At 40.0% G+C, this 16699-nt stretch overlaps 1 protein-coding gene and 1 long non-coding RNA gene across 2 annotated transcripts; both read right to left on the bottom strand.

Moving 5' to 3' along the window:
• Window positions 1–3173: 3173 nt before the first annotated feature.
• LOC307259485 lies at window positions 3174–7351 on the bottom strand. The gene is made up of 3 exons (XR_013845160.1): window positions 7284–7351; window positions 5978–6093; window positions 3174–3702 (listed from the first exon to the last, which is right to left on the bottom strand). It is a non-coding gene; the product is annotated as an uncharacterized lncRNA (long non-coding RNA).
• A 7842-nt stretch (window positions 7352–15193) lies between these two features.
• Window positions 15194–16577, bottom strand: glrx3 (glutaredoxin 3). The gene has a single exon (XM_080040088.1). It carries the CDS (start codon window positions 16550–16552, stop codon window positions 15566–15568), a length of 987 nt encoding a protein of 328 aa, XP_079896214.1. The 5' UTR covers window positions 16553–16577; the 3' UTR covers window positions 15194–15565.
• Window positions 16578–16699: the final 122 nt, after the last annotated feature.

The following is a 16699-nucleotide window of genomic DNA, read 5'->3' as shown; positions in this document are numbered from 1 at the left end:
CCACGACCTTCAGCTATTGTATGTTAAACACAGACTATGATGTCATTCCAATGATGTTCTGATAAACATTGCTGATCGCTTATAATAGATAGCTGGTTCACACAAAAAGCTGATGCAATTTAGTATGTGCAAACATAATTTCTATTAGACAGGGTTGGTTAAAAGTAAAAACTGTTTCAATGTCCATAAGGGCACCTGACCTGACTAGTAGTGTACGCTTTAAAATTTGTAAAACTGTCCTTTAAATTCAATTCAATTCAAATTTGATTCATAAAACTTTCTTGTCTATCAGATAGTGACAGAAAATGGCCTTCAGTTTGTGGCGCAAACATCATAGAAACAACACAAGACTCACAAAAAATCACACAAAGAGTTCAATAAAACAGCAAAAGCACATGTGTAAAGGCAAGCTGCATTCAGAGTAGTGTCTCTTTGGTCTTATTTAAAGTGCATATTGCAGTGGGAATGAAAGAGTTCTTGTAAGTTCTTTTTTCTGGGCCAAAGGTTGTCTGAACCGGCTGCCTCAAGGGAGGTAACTGAAATTAGTAATGAATGGGATGTGGACTGAAGTTGCTTTTACTTTTACCCACATCCTGAAAACAGTTAGTGTACCGATAAGATATGATAAGACTCGGTGGCTGTAGGCTACTGCTATTTTCACCAGTGGAATGCATTGATGCTAACAAGAACTTAAGTAACAGTATTTCAAACGTGCATGTGGAAATGTCGGCGTGATAACAGAAGTGAAAGCTGTTGTTATACAGGTTGTAATGAGTGCAGTGGGGAGACAGTGAGTGAGAGGGTCAATTTCTATTTTCATTTCACTTTGTTCGGTTTCATGCTCCATGGGACTACCCCGACCGACCAGTCTATGTTCTCCTGGATAATATAAATGTCACCAACTTTCTCCTTACTTATCTCTGACACACCTACACATGCAACATGAAAGCTGGGAGGGTTGTGGGTGCTGTCCCTTTGTGAAGCAAACAACAGGAACAAACAGTTGTTCTTTGTTGTCTACTCTATACAGTATATCTCACGTGTACTAGTAAAGAGTTTGGTGAAAATCGGTCAGGGTACTATAGTATAATTCCTTTTTTCATTGATATCAAAATGGAAAAAACGGAAAACTTCTGTTGGTTTCAAACCAAAAACGGACTAAATTGTTTTTTTTGTCTGAATCGAAAAACAAACAGAACTGCCCAATGTGTCGTCTCTGTACTATAGTATAATTCCTTTTTTCATTGATATCAAAATGGAAAAAACGGAAAACTTCTGTTGGTTTCAAACCAATAACGGACTGATTTGGTTTTTTTGTCTGAATCGAAAAACAAACAGAACTGCCCAAAGTGCTCCGTTTTTCGTTTTTGCCGATACCTTTGAGCCATTTTCGATTTGAATTGAAGAAGGAAATGACTGCCCAGCTGATTCCTTTTTTGATTTTGTGCTCAAAACGAAAAACGAAGTCACGTGGTGTCAAACAGGAAAGAGGTCCTGTGTCATGGCCGCCGTCAAATTGTGTCCTTCAAAATAAAACTATGCCTTTGCAACGCTAGCTGATCAAATAAAATATAACTAAAAATACAGTTTTATATATAAATATTTTGATATAGATAGGCTTCTGATATAAAAAGTCATGAAATGTTATTTTGTTGGCTATAGCCTATTCATTTTAATTGTAAAAGAAAAAAAGAAAAAAAAAACGAGAGGAGAGGACACTTTTTTATTATTATTATTATAGGCCTAGCCTTCAGCTTACCTTTTTGCATATAGGCTATTTGTTGACCCTGACACACAGAAAAGTTTTCAATTGAACACACACAATTATGCCTAAACATTTATTTTCGATACAATAGGCTACTTGAACAAACTGGTAGAAGCAGCTCAGGTAATAAGCAATTATTAGGTCACTGCATATGAGGTCACTTAGGACAGCCAAGTCCAAAGTGTGTCCAAGACCAAACCCAGCACTGTGTAAATCTTGAGGTATGGCTTTCAGCCTGAAGCACAGGGAAATTGTCTCACCATCTCTGATCAGACACACTTCATGCCGTTTCATAGTTCATATAAGATCTAGCCAGTTCCATGATAGTCATATTACTATTTTTGTTTGTCATCTGAGCCCAATTTGAACATCTAACCACACACACGTCGCTGTGCCAATATGTTATTAGGCTGACAAACCTATGCTTATATGGCCTAATGAGAATTAAAATAGCCTACTGTATTTCTATTGTCATTTTTCATGCAGTTAAAAGTCCTTTGTGTATAGTATTGTCATTTTTCATGCAGTTAAAAGTCCTTTGTGTATAGTATAGTGATGATAAGAGTTGAAAAGGCTATTCCATTATTAATTCCCCTTCTAGTTCACCACTTAAACAGGTAACGTCAAGAATGAACGGGACAAGAGGTTGATGGCTCCAAAAACATAAACATTTCATCTAATAATTTGTAAATAATCCCATGTCAAAGGACAACAATACAATTACCTAGATAATCATCTCGTTTCTGAGTATTCAGCATGTATCCACAAATTGGCTATTGCTTTTAAATCATACACTTGTTGGTCTAGTAAGGTAATAAATCCAACCAATTTGGTTGGATTTATCAATTTCAATTTGTGAATAAGTACAGACTAGCAAAAAGGAGACATTACAATTTGGAAGTTTTGTTCCTTCACATTTCTTATGTGACATTATCAGTACCTGTACAATTCTAATTAGATTATCGGGTTTAATTGTGGATTTTGTGTGCCTATTGCCAGGCAGTTCTGCTAAAGAACTTACCTTATGTGATGTGTCCATAGGAACCGGGTATTTACAAAGCTTCATATTCATCATTTCAATGATAAGTAAATATCAACCAAAGTGTCACACCATATACCATTTTATGCAGTTTGGAATGTCTATATTTGTAACACATATTGCATAAATAATTAGGTCTTTGTGCTTCAAAAGCAAGACTAATACATGTCATTTCAATACAAACATTTAATGTATTCTTATATTTATGAATGACAATTATCACATCAACACACGATCAGTTGAAATGCAAAGTAAGAGCTTGCCCCACCAAGAAATCAGAAATTTGGGGCTTTTTAAATTTCTTTTTTTGGATTATGCTATAATGTGCTGTACATATGGTCAAAATGGAAAATACAAATTAACAAATTCAAAAGCATACCTGCAGCTGTGTAATCCCTAAGATATTATATTAAGAGAAAATGTTAAATTTTATATCTGGCTATAGATAAAAATACCCACAATCCTCAGGTGTTTGCCTGAACAATACTTTATAAAACAAAACTAGTAACTCCTCCTTGTTCTGTGGCCCAATTTTTGTCAAAATCTATTTTAGCATTTTTACATGTCTCACAAATAAACATGACTGAGTATGTCACCTCTTTGACTGCAATCAATATGATTATGAATTGAGAACTGATCTGACTTTGTCTAGACTTAATAATCACAATCACAATCTGAAAACTGGAAACCAATTTGTGTGCTTGAGTCAGACTAATGTGCAGTGTGAAGCTGTGACAGCCAAGCGAGTTCCAGGCTGGTCCATCTGTAGAGATCTTCTCACAGGATGTGGTAGCAGAAGGGCAGCAGGTGCAGTGGAGATGGAGAACCAGCTCTGCTCTCTCATGTGATCTTCTGGAGTGTCCCTCCCTCAGAGAGTCCACCAGGGCCATTGCATAGGCTAGGGGATGAAAACAAATGTTAGAATTAATTTAGTGATATTATAGTATACACATGATAGGTAATATTTAGGGATTGACCAAAGCTGCTCACTGTACGATGGATTGACAGGGTGGCAGGATCACATAACTAGGGGTGTAACGATACACGTATTTGTACCGTACCGTGATGGCACAGGCCCCTCTTGGTGGTTACAGAGGTGGACCGTGGTCCGTTTGTGTACATAGCGTTAATATGGCGAATGTACAGGCTTGTTTTGCGGTGTGGAACTTAAAAAACTTGACGTCGGAGTTCCCCCCGGACCATTTAGCCTCCGGCTCGGCTCGCACTTGCGCAGAAGCAGCCAGCGATTTAGAGTATTTTATCTCCATGGTGAGCACAGCATGAGGGTGCAAAGTTGCCAACTTAGCGACTTTTCAGGCCCCTCTGGCGACTTTTTTTCAAAAAAACAGAAAAGCTCTCCAGCGCATCATTAAGACCGCTGAGAGGATCACCGGCACCCAGCTCCCCAGACTGGAGGACGTCTACCTGACCCGCTGTACTCGGAGAGTCAAGGGCATCCTCAGAGACAGCACAAATCCTGGACACTGCCTCTTCACCCTCCTGCATGTAGCTCTCGCTGTCATCTCTCTCGTTCGGTCGTGGTATAGCGGGTCACCCTCGCTGCTGTCCTCGGCATTTGAGACGCAACATTTATTTAATGCTCATAGTTAATCACATGGCTTAGTGCTGAAACGAAAGCTATCAACGCCGTGGTTTAAGGCTGAAATGATAACCGGGGCACGTTAACCTTTTCGATTGGAAGGCTTCCGCGATCTCCGTCAGTTTCAGTTTACAGCCGACAAAGTTACAATCACAACGACCGCATGGACAGTGCATGGACTTGGGACAGCATTTAAAAGAAGCCTCTCATTCTTATTATCATTAGGGCTTTGATGCAAATGATGAAATCTAAACATTACGGCGGCCCTGGTGGTGCGTAAAAGGACAGCGCTGTTGGCAATCAATCTCTCCTCAACCCACAACTACCGCAGCTAAAAAGCCACAGTAAAAGTCGATCGCACAGCTGATTCCTGCCTGCGACACGTTGACTCGCCTCATAATGAGTCGAGGCTTTGCATTGGCTTTGGCGATGTCCGGTGCCTCTTTTTTCTCTCCTCACAAAGCGTTCTCTCTCCCATTGCACACACGCAAGCCCCGGCCGCTTCCAAGAGCACAGCCAGTGTTGGTTCCACTCGATAAAAAAAATAAAAAACACAACTTGGACACAGGCCCTTAAGCTATGTAAAGTGCTTTGAGTGCGAGAAATGCGCTATATAAATTAAACATAGGCTATTATTATTATTAGGCTGAATGATCGCTCTGGTAACGGGCAGTCCATTACTGGACGCTGAATACTAGACCCCGAATATAAGATGACCCGACTTTTTACGACCTTCCAGGGGGAAAAACCCGTCTTATATTCTGACCAATACGGTAGTAGCCTACTCCTCTTTTACAGTCTATGAGTAGTGCAAATAAAGATATTTTACAGTGCTATCGAACAGAGAGCGAACTGCATGGCGAAAGTCAGCAGAAAACCGGAGCTTGCAGGCGCCTCCCTGTCATTCAAATCGTATTTGAGGGATAACTTCGGATTCCAGGTGAATTATGAAGACAGTGATAGACGTGTGGAACAATGTCGGCACACAGGTTATTGTTTTACCGTGATCGCCTATGTAGGAGCCAACCATGGACATATAAAGGGAGCCAACACGTCGAACATGCATACGCATTTGAAAAGGCACCATCCAGGTGTTACTATCACCGTTACTGTGAAGAAAAAACGAGCTGTGCAAACCCAGACATTATTTTCTTCTTTATACTGAAAATACACAAGCTGTCATTTAATTAATGCTGCAGTTGCACTTTTATTTGATAATTGTTATATTTATAAGAGCACTTCAGAGCTAAGAGAGCTGCAGCAATATTTTCTTTTTTTAAAGTCAAAAATACCCTTAAAGATGAGATACCCTTTGTTTACATACCAGTTTACAGAGCCTGCTGAGCATTAACACTGGCTTTTTTTTCAGTGCAATTTTAGTTTATGCTGCACCTTCACTAGTATTTAAGAAGTATTTTATTCATTGGAGAATTGTAGCAGTATTCTTTTTATATTTGTTATGCATTTTATTTGTATGTTAGCTAGTTACTGACAGCTAAAGCTGTTCATTCTCCCTTAACTATGAACCATACCGTACTGTACCGTACCGTGACTTCAAAACTGAGGTACGTACCAAACGGTGACTTTAGCGTACCGTTACACCCCTACACATAACACATTTCACCATCACTGGTTCTGGCTTCCTCTCATCTGCCATTATGGTTGAAGTGCATGACAGCCAAGATGAGTCTGTGGAAAGCAGATGGTATAGGTCAGAAGTTGAACAAATGAGTTATCCCAGAAGTACAAACAACATGCAAACATTTGTAAAACCTAACTTACTGTGTGTGGAAACATAAACACAGTTCACATTAATGATCGCTCTCTTGTTAGCGTACATAGGCCCATCATATGCTGTATATACACCACTTGACCTCGGCGCTACTGTCCTATATGAAACACTCTTATACATCTCAAAACACATGCTCTCAATAACAATACACCTCATAAAACACAATAATCACATGCACTTGCACTAGACCTGGGACTCTTAGCACAATACTCAGTATCTCTCCAACAGTTACTAGTCTAAATACCCATGCTAGGCAGGCACTTACATGTTCAATACAATACATGTTCACTTTACAATTACAGGGCCCACGGGTAAGTATTAGCATTTAACCTCAGCTATATGAAAATACTGTCTCTTAAATTAAGTGTATAATTACTTCTTTAAACACAAGTAAAGATAAGCATAATGCATCAACTCAAATGACAGAGCATCATAATAACATTAGCACCATATTACTCCAAACTCAATAACTGTATAACCCAGACTTATTACTCATTTTATTCACTGTATATCATTGCTGCTTTACTGTTGTTAAACCTTTATGAATTATACCTATGCACTGCCTTAACCAAATATAACTCTTATTTAACCCATAGTCAGCACCAGCCCTGTATTATTCTCACAATACTCTCAAAGAAACTAAAGCAAAAGCATTTAATTAAACATGGGCTCTAGTACAATTCTCAAAACACCTCTACTGCTCCTAACTGTCGTGACGGGGAGGGATGCGTCAATGGCTATGGGCATTAGCATGCTATCAGGGATTAGCTCGGCTATTCATCAATACAAACGGCTTATTCCGTCTAACGACACATTTAACCGGTTCATCACGCTTCAGAACAGTCAGTCATCCCTCCCATGCTCCAAACATACATAGCTAGGAATAGTTATTACACTCGTCTTGGCCCCACACAGGACGTGCCTAGCTTAATAATTAGCCGTGTCATTGCTATCGGCGCCCGCGATCGTAAATAATGGCGAATACACATACATCACACGGGGTCAAATTCAATGTTTACTATTAATGCCACAAGTACAAGTCTAAGCTCTAATACACTAGTCAGGGTATCATATCTAACCAGCTTACCTGTGGATGGAAACATAAACACAGTGCATATTAATGATCGCTCTCTTGTTGGGATTGGCTTGGCTCGTTGGCTTGGCTCGTTGGCTTGGCTCGTCCATGGGCTCGTCATGAACTGACTACCTCGCGGGCCGGGCGCGATCCAGCCAAGTGTAATGCCTAGAGCGCCCTCTGCTGGTGAAGACGAAGGCTCAGCTCCGCTGCACTGCAAACTGTGACCCATCAGAATGTGTGACCCTAGAGGGCGCTGTTCTCTTATTTATCAACTGATTTCAATAGATCAAATGTTTCAACCATAGATAGATAGTATATAAGTTTATATAGGCCTATAAGGTTTCATCCTGGTCTCACAGTGAAGTGTTTACTAATATGGTGGCCCACAGCTCAATTAATAATAGTTTCACAAAAACAGCCCTGCAATTATGAGATTATCAAGTATTTTTCTTAGCCTACAATTTAAATTAATGTGCTGTGGGTCAACGTAGTTAGAACACATTTCACTGTAAGACTGGGTTGATTATTCACCTTTTAAAAAATAACAATCCTACCAATCAGACTCAAGCTGTCTAGTAGGCCTAGGCCATCATATTCTGTACCATGAATACCACACTGTCACTGAATTGAGTTGAGTTGAGTTGTGGACTTAATAGTAAAGGACAATTCTCAACCCACTGTTCTTTCTGCTCATTCTTGTTACCAGAGCTTTGCTTCTACCAGTAGGCCTGTATGTGTTCAATAATTGTATTGTATGGAAATGTTAACACAAATGAAGATATTAGGCCTATTTGTGTGTGTGTTCAATGAAATAATTTTCCGTCTGTTTGGGTCAACAAATATAGTTAAAGAGAGGTGAGCAGAGAGGTGAGCAGCATCAATAAAAAAAAAATCCTCTCATGACTGTTTATCTGTTTGATTCCTAAGTCTTTTTTTTTCTTTTACATTACACAATGGGTTAGCAATTGGTTATACTGCATCATATAGCCAACAATAAATAACTATTTGACAACAGCCTATCTATATATTAAACTGTAAATAAAGCTCTGTATTCTTCATTATTTAAAAAAAAAAAAAAACGTTTTCCACACACCAGATAGCAATGCTCTTATTTTGAAGGACACAATTTGACGGCGGCCATGACACAGGACCTCTTTCCTGTTTGACACCATGTGACTTCGTTTTTCGTTTTGAGCACAAAATCAAAAAAGGAATCAGCTGGCAGTCATTTCCTTCTTCAATTCAAATCGAAAATGGCTCAAAGGTATCGGCAAAAACGAAAAACGGAGCACTTTGGGCAGTTCTGTTTGTTTTTCGATTCAGACAAAAAAAACAATTCAGTCCGTTATTGGTTTGAAACCAACAGAAGTTTTCCGTTTTTTCAATTTTGATATCAATGAAAAAAGGAATTATACTATAGTACAGAGACGACACATTGGGCAGTTCTGTTTGTTTTTCGATTCAGACAAAAAAACCAATTTAGTCCGTTTTTGGTTTGAAACCAACAGAAGTTTTCCGTTTTTTCCATTTTGATATCAATGAAAAAAGGAATTATACTATAGTACCCTGTCCAAAATCCCAGGTGTAAGTTTCTTCTAGGTCCCCGAATCCCTTCCACAAGGTTCAGTAGGTCAGTTAACGGTAATAAAGGCCAGGCTAAGCTCATATTAATTTTAACAAATCACCTCAAACATAGTTTCACAGCTGTATGCCATTTGTATTACTCGTCCGAAATGTATTCAAATCCGAAATCGATATGTCTGTGATACACTGACCTTTATTCGTCTAGCTCTATGATATACTGTACAGTATAGTGGAGCCTGCGACAAAGGTGTTATTGTAAGATTGAAAGTTTTGCTTCACTTAAAGGCACCGTTGCAAAAGATAAAAAGTGAAAATTCATCAAGCAATTTTGATGATATATTTTGACAGAGATGTAAAGACAAATGGCACTCACCTTTAACAAAGTTTCCGGGGGCCAGATTTAGGTTTGGCATTTTCTTTTAAATTCAATTTTCACTGAAAATGAGTTTTCCTCATTGTTTGTTCACTTGGATGTTTGAGCTTCTATGTGCAAGTCCATGCCCGTGCTTAGGCAAGGTGGTTTGGAAGCCAATCAAAAACCAACATGGACCATTTTTCTAGTATTTCACATTTGATACTCAGTACTTTTACTTAAGAGGTATTTCATATGCATGAATACTATTTTTAATGGATTATTTCTTTAAATTGCAGTATTGGCACTTTTATCTTTCAGTAAGGATGGAACACTGGAGCCAACCAAGCAGAGACCAATAACCAATAAAGGGAAACCAGCGTGAGAGAGTTGGTTTAGGGGAATTTATTATGTTGTAGTTCTGTACTTGATCATCGTTCCATCTCCCTGTACATTTCCTACACCTTGGGCTATCGCACAACTGAGTGTGTTACTAAGTGACAGTGGTTTGTTTACTAAAATACATATTTAAAAAAAAAACATTCTCACGGTCCGGGCGTGTCACTGTCGCTGTAAAACATTCAGAGCTGATGGGAAGATCAGAAGGATGTATCAGGTGGTTCAGAGAAGTTGGAATTTACTGTGGAATATCTCGGTTGCTGTGACAGCGACAGGAGCATAAACACAAACACACGTTGCCGCTTTCATTTTTTCTCCTGTTTATTTACTGAGTGAACTGTTGTTGCCTGTTGCCAACGCCCTCATGAACTATATGAATGCAATATGTATTACATTGAGGGACAACATGGTAGCAACAAGCACATTTTATTTAAAAGACACTGATCATTTACAGTACTTCAATAGAGTGTAAATGAATCAATATTTTTCTTCAGATTTGCAATTTTTTCTCATTTTTTTTTTAGGAATTGTGTTCAAACTGCATAAATGAGTGAGCGTAAAAACCATTATATCATGATCTCGCTGCCTGTATTCAAGGTATGTGAACAGGTATTTGAGTCCAGTGGCATCATGGGAATTCCCCGGGTTTTTGATGGGTAGTTGTGGACAGATCATATGTGGACAGAAAGTGACAGTGATAACCGGTGGATGAACAAACAATCGACCAAAAAAAAAAAAACACCATCGCTGGTTTCACTTTTCCTTCAAGAACCTTTTTTTCTTTTTGGGAACCAGAAATTTCACTTGTTTTCATTTCTGTTATTCGATGTTTGAAAAGATGCTGCTGTATTCATTCTTCTCAGTCTTGTGTAAAGATGTACAGATAAAATACTAAATTTCTCGAAGGAAAATTTGCTTTATCTGTTTCCCCGTTTCACAGGCGAAAAAAGCTCTTATCATCCAGGATGTCCATGCCTCCAGGAGCATCCTGAAATTGCCTAAATTGTAGAAGATCAAGAGCATGTGCCATCAACTAGCAACGACAGGAATTGTTTTTCAAATAACATTGGAAGTAAGGACATGTGTGCCTACCTCCATGATCATATTTAGGGAAAGAGCTCTGTAAATGCAGAGATATAGTTGTTTGATTCAGCATGACTCTTTTGATTCAGAAACATCATCGCCGGAATACGTCCAAATTGCAGAGTAACTGCTCCTTTAAGGTGGCCCACCATACAGCATGTGTCAGGTGAGGGATTCCTCTACATCTGTCGGGCTCAGAGGTGGCTCTATTTCCTGGATAATGATGCAATAGGGTCCTCAACTCAGCCCTGCCTGGATTGTAAAAAGAAAAAGAGACACAGGTCAGGGTCAACACACTGCAGTACACTACCAAAAGGCTAATGTGGCTAATCATTAACAGACAAGTTGATCAGTAGATTCTGATGGTCTTGGTCAAGGCAAACAGACAGCTTCAGGTTTATTCTCATAGGGGGTAAAGCTCAGTGGTAGAGCATTTGACTGCAGATCAAGAGTCCCCCAGTTGAAATCTGGGTGCCCCCTGTGTCTGAAGACATTTGGGCATGTATGAAGAAAAATAGTCAAACAAACACCCATCTCCTTATACATCCAGAATACCTTTTATCAGCAATGTCATCCTAATCAATCAAAACAAATGTGTGTAAAATATTGAAACTTCTTGTATGTTTAAAACAGAAAAGTTTTTGGATATCAAGAAAAACTAATGAAAGAAAAAATGTATATGAACCATTTATTCAGAGATTGAATGTGGTCAAATTGACCCCAAGGATAATGGAAGGGTTAACATGGGAAGCATTTGCTCTCTAGCAGAGTGTTTGATGAGAAGATTGATACCAATATTGTGTCCGTTTGGTTAGTTAAGCACAAAGACTGGAAAGAGTTCTAGCCTGGCCTTGTATGAGGCAACACAATCTAACAGCAACTCTAAGAGCTCATCAGTGATCAATTCATGGTATTTTTTTATAGCAACGTAATTTCTCTCTTTGCCGGGTTTGGTATCCACCTGAATTCCTTTGCTGTCGGCTCTGTTGCAGTTCCCCATGGCAATACAATCTGTACATTTTGGAAATATTCTTTAATTACACTTTATTCTACAATAGACAATAAAAGTGTGCATTCTTTTTCATAACTGAAAACACAGACAAAAGTAGAGCTTGAAATACTAGCTGTTTAACAGAGACGCACTAGGGATTTCCCCTCACGCTAAGAATAACGCTCTGGGAAAATCATTGAATCCCTGCAGGGTGTTGGTGTGAAGTTATCTCTCTTCTTTTTTTTTTCTTCTTTTTTTACATCGGCACACAATGTCCCCTTGCCTTGAGAAACCTGTACCTATTCATCATTTATATGTGCATGTGTGGGTATTGTTTTTTAAAGGTAATTGTTTGGCATTTTCAAGCTTTATTTGACAGTACTACAGGGTTGAAATGGGGAGACAGAGAGAAAGGGGGGATGACATGCAGTAAAGGTCCACGAGTAGGATTTAAACCCGCGACCACTGCAACGAAGGTCGGAGCCAATATGGTACACGCTTTATCCACTATGCCACCGGAGCGCCCATGTGTGGGTATTTTAAGCATCTGTGAATGTAGATGGCACTGTAGTTACCTTCCAGTTCCAAATCATCCCTGTCAGGACGGATATGATAGGTCCAGCTCTCTTTGGTGCATTCATCACCCCTTTAAAAAATACACATTGAAACACACATAGCATGACGCCCTTGTTTATTTCATTATGACATCAAATCAACATGACAACATGACATCAAAACTTTCATTTTCCAAACACACCATTTGCACCTTTTTACACTTTTTAAACGTCACTTCCCTAATTCTGGAATCTGTTCATGCTCTTGGGGTTTTCTTGTTTCTGTTTTTTTTCTTACAGCCCTGTCTTCTATAAAACATGCTGTAAAACTTCTTCATACATGTACATATATAAATGTGTTATATACTTTAAACATCACATGATTGGTTTGGTTGGCCAGCGCTAATAGTATATTGGCCTTGATGCTGTCAGGTGGTGGAAAGAAACAAAAGTAAGAGACTCAAGACTTTAATAATTGCACTTCACTGTATTGACCTATTACTCATTCACCAACAGAGTGCATATCAAATCTCTTTATCACCATGAATGTCATGCATGTTTGCTACATTTAATAATAGTTGTTGGATAATGTTGACCTTGAGGTGGGGTTTAAAGAAACACTTGTAAAGTACCACCGTTTACTCTTTTCTTGTTTAAACTTTCAGGTTTTGGGAGGTTGTGTGTGTGTGTGTGTGTGTTTCTTTCTTGTATGCATTTTCTGCCTCACATGTGCTTATGTCCATTCAGCATGAGGAGACTGATGGGCTGTCTCTTCCATGGTGAACCCCATATTGTCCACTGCTATGAACTCCTGGATGTGGTTCTTCTCTGTGACTGACTGACTGACTGCTGCTTTTGAGTACCATTTTCCCAGGTACTAAAACAGACAGAGACAGAGAGAGGTGGGCTGGCATCAACGGTAAAGGAACGGAATTTATTTGAAGATATTAAACCCACAACTTGCGACAAAGACCCCTAATGGAAAGAGCAGAGGGGGTGGAAAGCGTTTCTGTGTGGCTGCGGCTTATGCTTATCTCAGCAAATCTCTCTGTCTCTGAGTCTGTAACTAATTCACACGTCACGCTTAACCAGAGGGTACATTTTAAGACTTGCATTAAAATTGGCTTGAATGGTTGCATCACAAATGACAAAAGTGGTCAAAAAACTAAGTTTCCCTGGGAAGCCATGCAACACACAGTGTCAGTGACAGAAATAATCAAATGTTCCGAGTCTGTAATAATAGGTAATCGTATGTAACTGATCTTGTTGGACAGCAACTGCTATGGATACGAGCAAGGAACGAAGTCCTGATACAACAAACCGTATACATTGAGAAAATATGGCAACATTTTGTCCTACATAACTGCAACCTATAGAGCAGCTAATACTACACTATCAAACTGATCAAAGTGTACTTTCTCGTCAGGACATTGGTTGAATATGTATGGGTAAATGTTCCAAATTCTTCCTTTTGCAGAGTGTGGGTGTTTGGTGGTACATTATTATCACGTAACCTACACCTTCAATAGCCCCGATATTTAAAAGAGGGCAAATAATGGGTTACATACTTTTATGTACTATCTATGGTTAAATACTGTATGGGCTGTCTCTGTAAACTGGAAGCTTTGCTCGTGTTCCAAACTCTTCAATAGGCCTGCTGAGTCATCATCCTGTAGGTTGTGGTATTTTTTTTTTAAACCACTGGAACAATGCAACTTTTATCTAAGTTTAGCAAATTTGTTTGAGTACCTATACACTGTAGTATGAATAAGTCTCTGGCTGTGTTCAAAAAGCCATACGAAGGTCCTACTCATACTCATTTTGATGTCAATTTGAGTATGTGTGTATGCAAGTTTGTGTAGGCGAGAAATGCCTGGATGAGTACTTAACTTTTCCTACTCAACTAAAAAAAATTTAATTCTTTATTGCTTCTGTATACTTCAGTGTAAATGGTCCTACAAACCTCGCATACACAATGGATCGTTAAGTAGACAGTGTGTAGTATATACATGTTGAGCATGTAGGAGGGAGGACATTAGTTCGGCTTTTCGAACACAGCCTCTGTCAACATGTCAAAGAACATCTTTGTAGTTAACATTGACTTTTGGTCATGCTACACCTTTAGTGCTATCCCCTTTATCAGGTTTTGAGAAACAGGATGATCTGTTGACTATTTTCTTAGTGAATCATTCAATTCTTTAGGTCCATCTAAAGTCAGAAAAATTAGTTGACAGACCCACATTTTTTTGTCCCTCCAGCAGCCCAAAACCCTAACATAATAAGTGTAATATTATAGACAAGGAAACACCTACACATATTCCATATTTGGTTAAAATGACTTAAATGATTAATCAGCTCTGGAATAGGCTGCAGATTGATTGATGACATGAACTGATAGACTGAGATCAGGTTATACTTGTCTTCTACATGTGCTTCCACAAGGTGGTGTCAAACTCATTTCATTTTTTTTCATTTAACTTTTATTTATCCTCGAGAGACCAATTGAGGGGTGACCCTCATTTTCAATGACGTCCAATTGACATCCAATCTATACTACAATGTTATATTTTACACATATTAGCTAATGGAAGTATCACCAAAAACAACACCAACCTTTGATATCTATTTGCATTGTTTTATTGTAACTATCAATGAGTGCCACATAGTTCCAATTGGAATTATGGGATAAATGCAGTGTTTCTGTATTTCAGGTGCAGAATGTGTCAATGCAATGGCACGACAGGAAAAGTTGTAGGCTGTGCCAGTTGGCAAAAATATACTGTACCGAGTAATAATGATAGGCCAGTTCTGTGTGAGGTTTTGACTGGAGGGGGAGGTATAACACCAACAATGCAGACACCAGATAATGTGAATTAAAGCCAGCTGTTGTCAGTATATTCTCCCAGTCACAGGGATTTAAAAAAAGCAAAGAAAATGATCCACACACACACAAAGGGATTGCTTAACATTTACTTTAGGATGTATTTTCAAGAGTTACTACGGGCAAAACATCCCGAGCAAGCAACACCGCCGAAATTTCAGGAGAAAAAAACAAAAAGTAAATTCTAGTTAATAATGTTAGGATCAACTTTTAATAGAATAGATTAGTATTTACTTTTTCAAAATGCTACAACAGTGTGTTTAGAAGTGAAGAATGGGATTATTAAATTAAATGTAATTTCTCATAGTAAAGTGTTTCTTTCACTCCATTGCCCTTTCACAGTGTTAAATAAGTGACACAGGGCGGATCTGGATTCTGGACATGTGTGGTGGGTGGCTTGTTGTTCCCCGTCTATGGTGGCACAGCGGCGCATCCATCAACCACAGTCTACTCGCCCTTCAGCGTTGACACCAGGTCTCCACTCTCCTTCAGCTCCTTCATAATGTCCAGGCCTCCGACCAGCTCTCCCTTCACGTACAGCTGCGGGTAGGTCGGCCAGTTGGAATAAGTCTTGAGCCCCTGACGCACCTCTTCGTCCAGCAGAATATCAAAGGTGTCATAGTCCACACCGGTGGCGTTGAGAATCTCCAGCGTCTGCCTGCTGAAGCCGCACTTGGCCTCCTCCTTGTTGCCTTTCATGAAGAGCATGACTGGGCTCCGGTTGATGGTGGTCTTCAGACGGTGCTCCAAGGTGACGGCTTTGGGGCAGGTGTTCTCCAGCTCTCCGGACTCGGCCAGCTCCTTCACGATGTCCAGCCCCCCCAACAGCTCTCCGTTGGCGTACAGCTGCGGGTAGGTGGGCCAGTTGGAGTAGGTCTTCAGCTCCTGTCGCACCTCCTCGTCGGAAAGGATGTCGAAGCTGCTGAACTGGACGTTGTGCTCCTTCAGAAGGGCCACGATCTGCCGGCTGAAGCCACAGCGAGGCTCCTGCGAGGACCCCTTCATGAAGAGCATGCATGGGGCCGCGTTGATCAGCTTCTTCAGACGCTGGTGCAGGTCTGTGGTGGTGGTGGCGCCGCCGCTTTCGCCAGCTCCACCCGCATTCCCCGTGACTGCCAGGCGCTGCACCTTCTTGCTCAGGTCGGGAGCGTGGGCCCCGTCCAGCCGGTCCACTTTCTCTCCCGCCTTGAAGAAAAGGAAAGTGGGCACAGAGGCGATTTCATACTTCTCCGACAGCTCGGGCACCGCTTCCGCCTCTAACTTGACGAAGATGGTGTGCGCGTGCTCCTTGGCCAGCTCCGCCATCACCTCGTTCATCTGGCCGCACTGAGGAGCCCATGCTGCCTGGAAGTGCACCACGGTCAGGCATTTTCCAGCTTTGGCTAACAAGCCTTCAAACTGCTTTTGCGTTGTTGCTTCCACGAGATTCGCCATGTTTCTTTCCCCAACAGTGCAGCAGTTCCGGTGCCCCCCTGACGTCACATCCGTGTAGTTTGTGTAAGAAGTGTCATAACAAAAAACAAAACAAAAAAAAGTGTCATAAGACTTATCATCTTAATAACCATACCACTATTTTGTGAT

This window comes from Ammodytes marinus, assembly GCF_949987685.1.
Source record: "Ammodytes marinus genome assembly, chromosome: 13".
NCBI lineage: Eukaryota > Metazoa > Chordata > Actinopteri > Uranoscopiformes > Ammodytidae > Ammodytes > Ammodytes marinus.
Note: the sequence above shows the minus strand (reverse complement) of the source record. Positions and strands in the feature narration are given on the sequence as shown.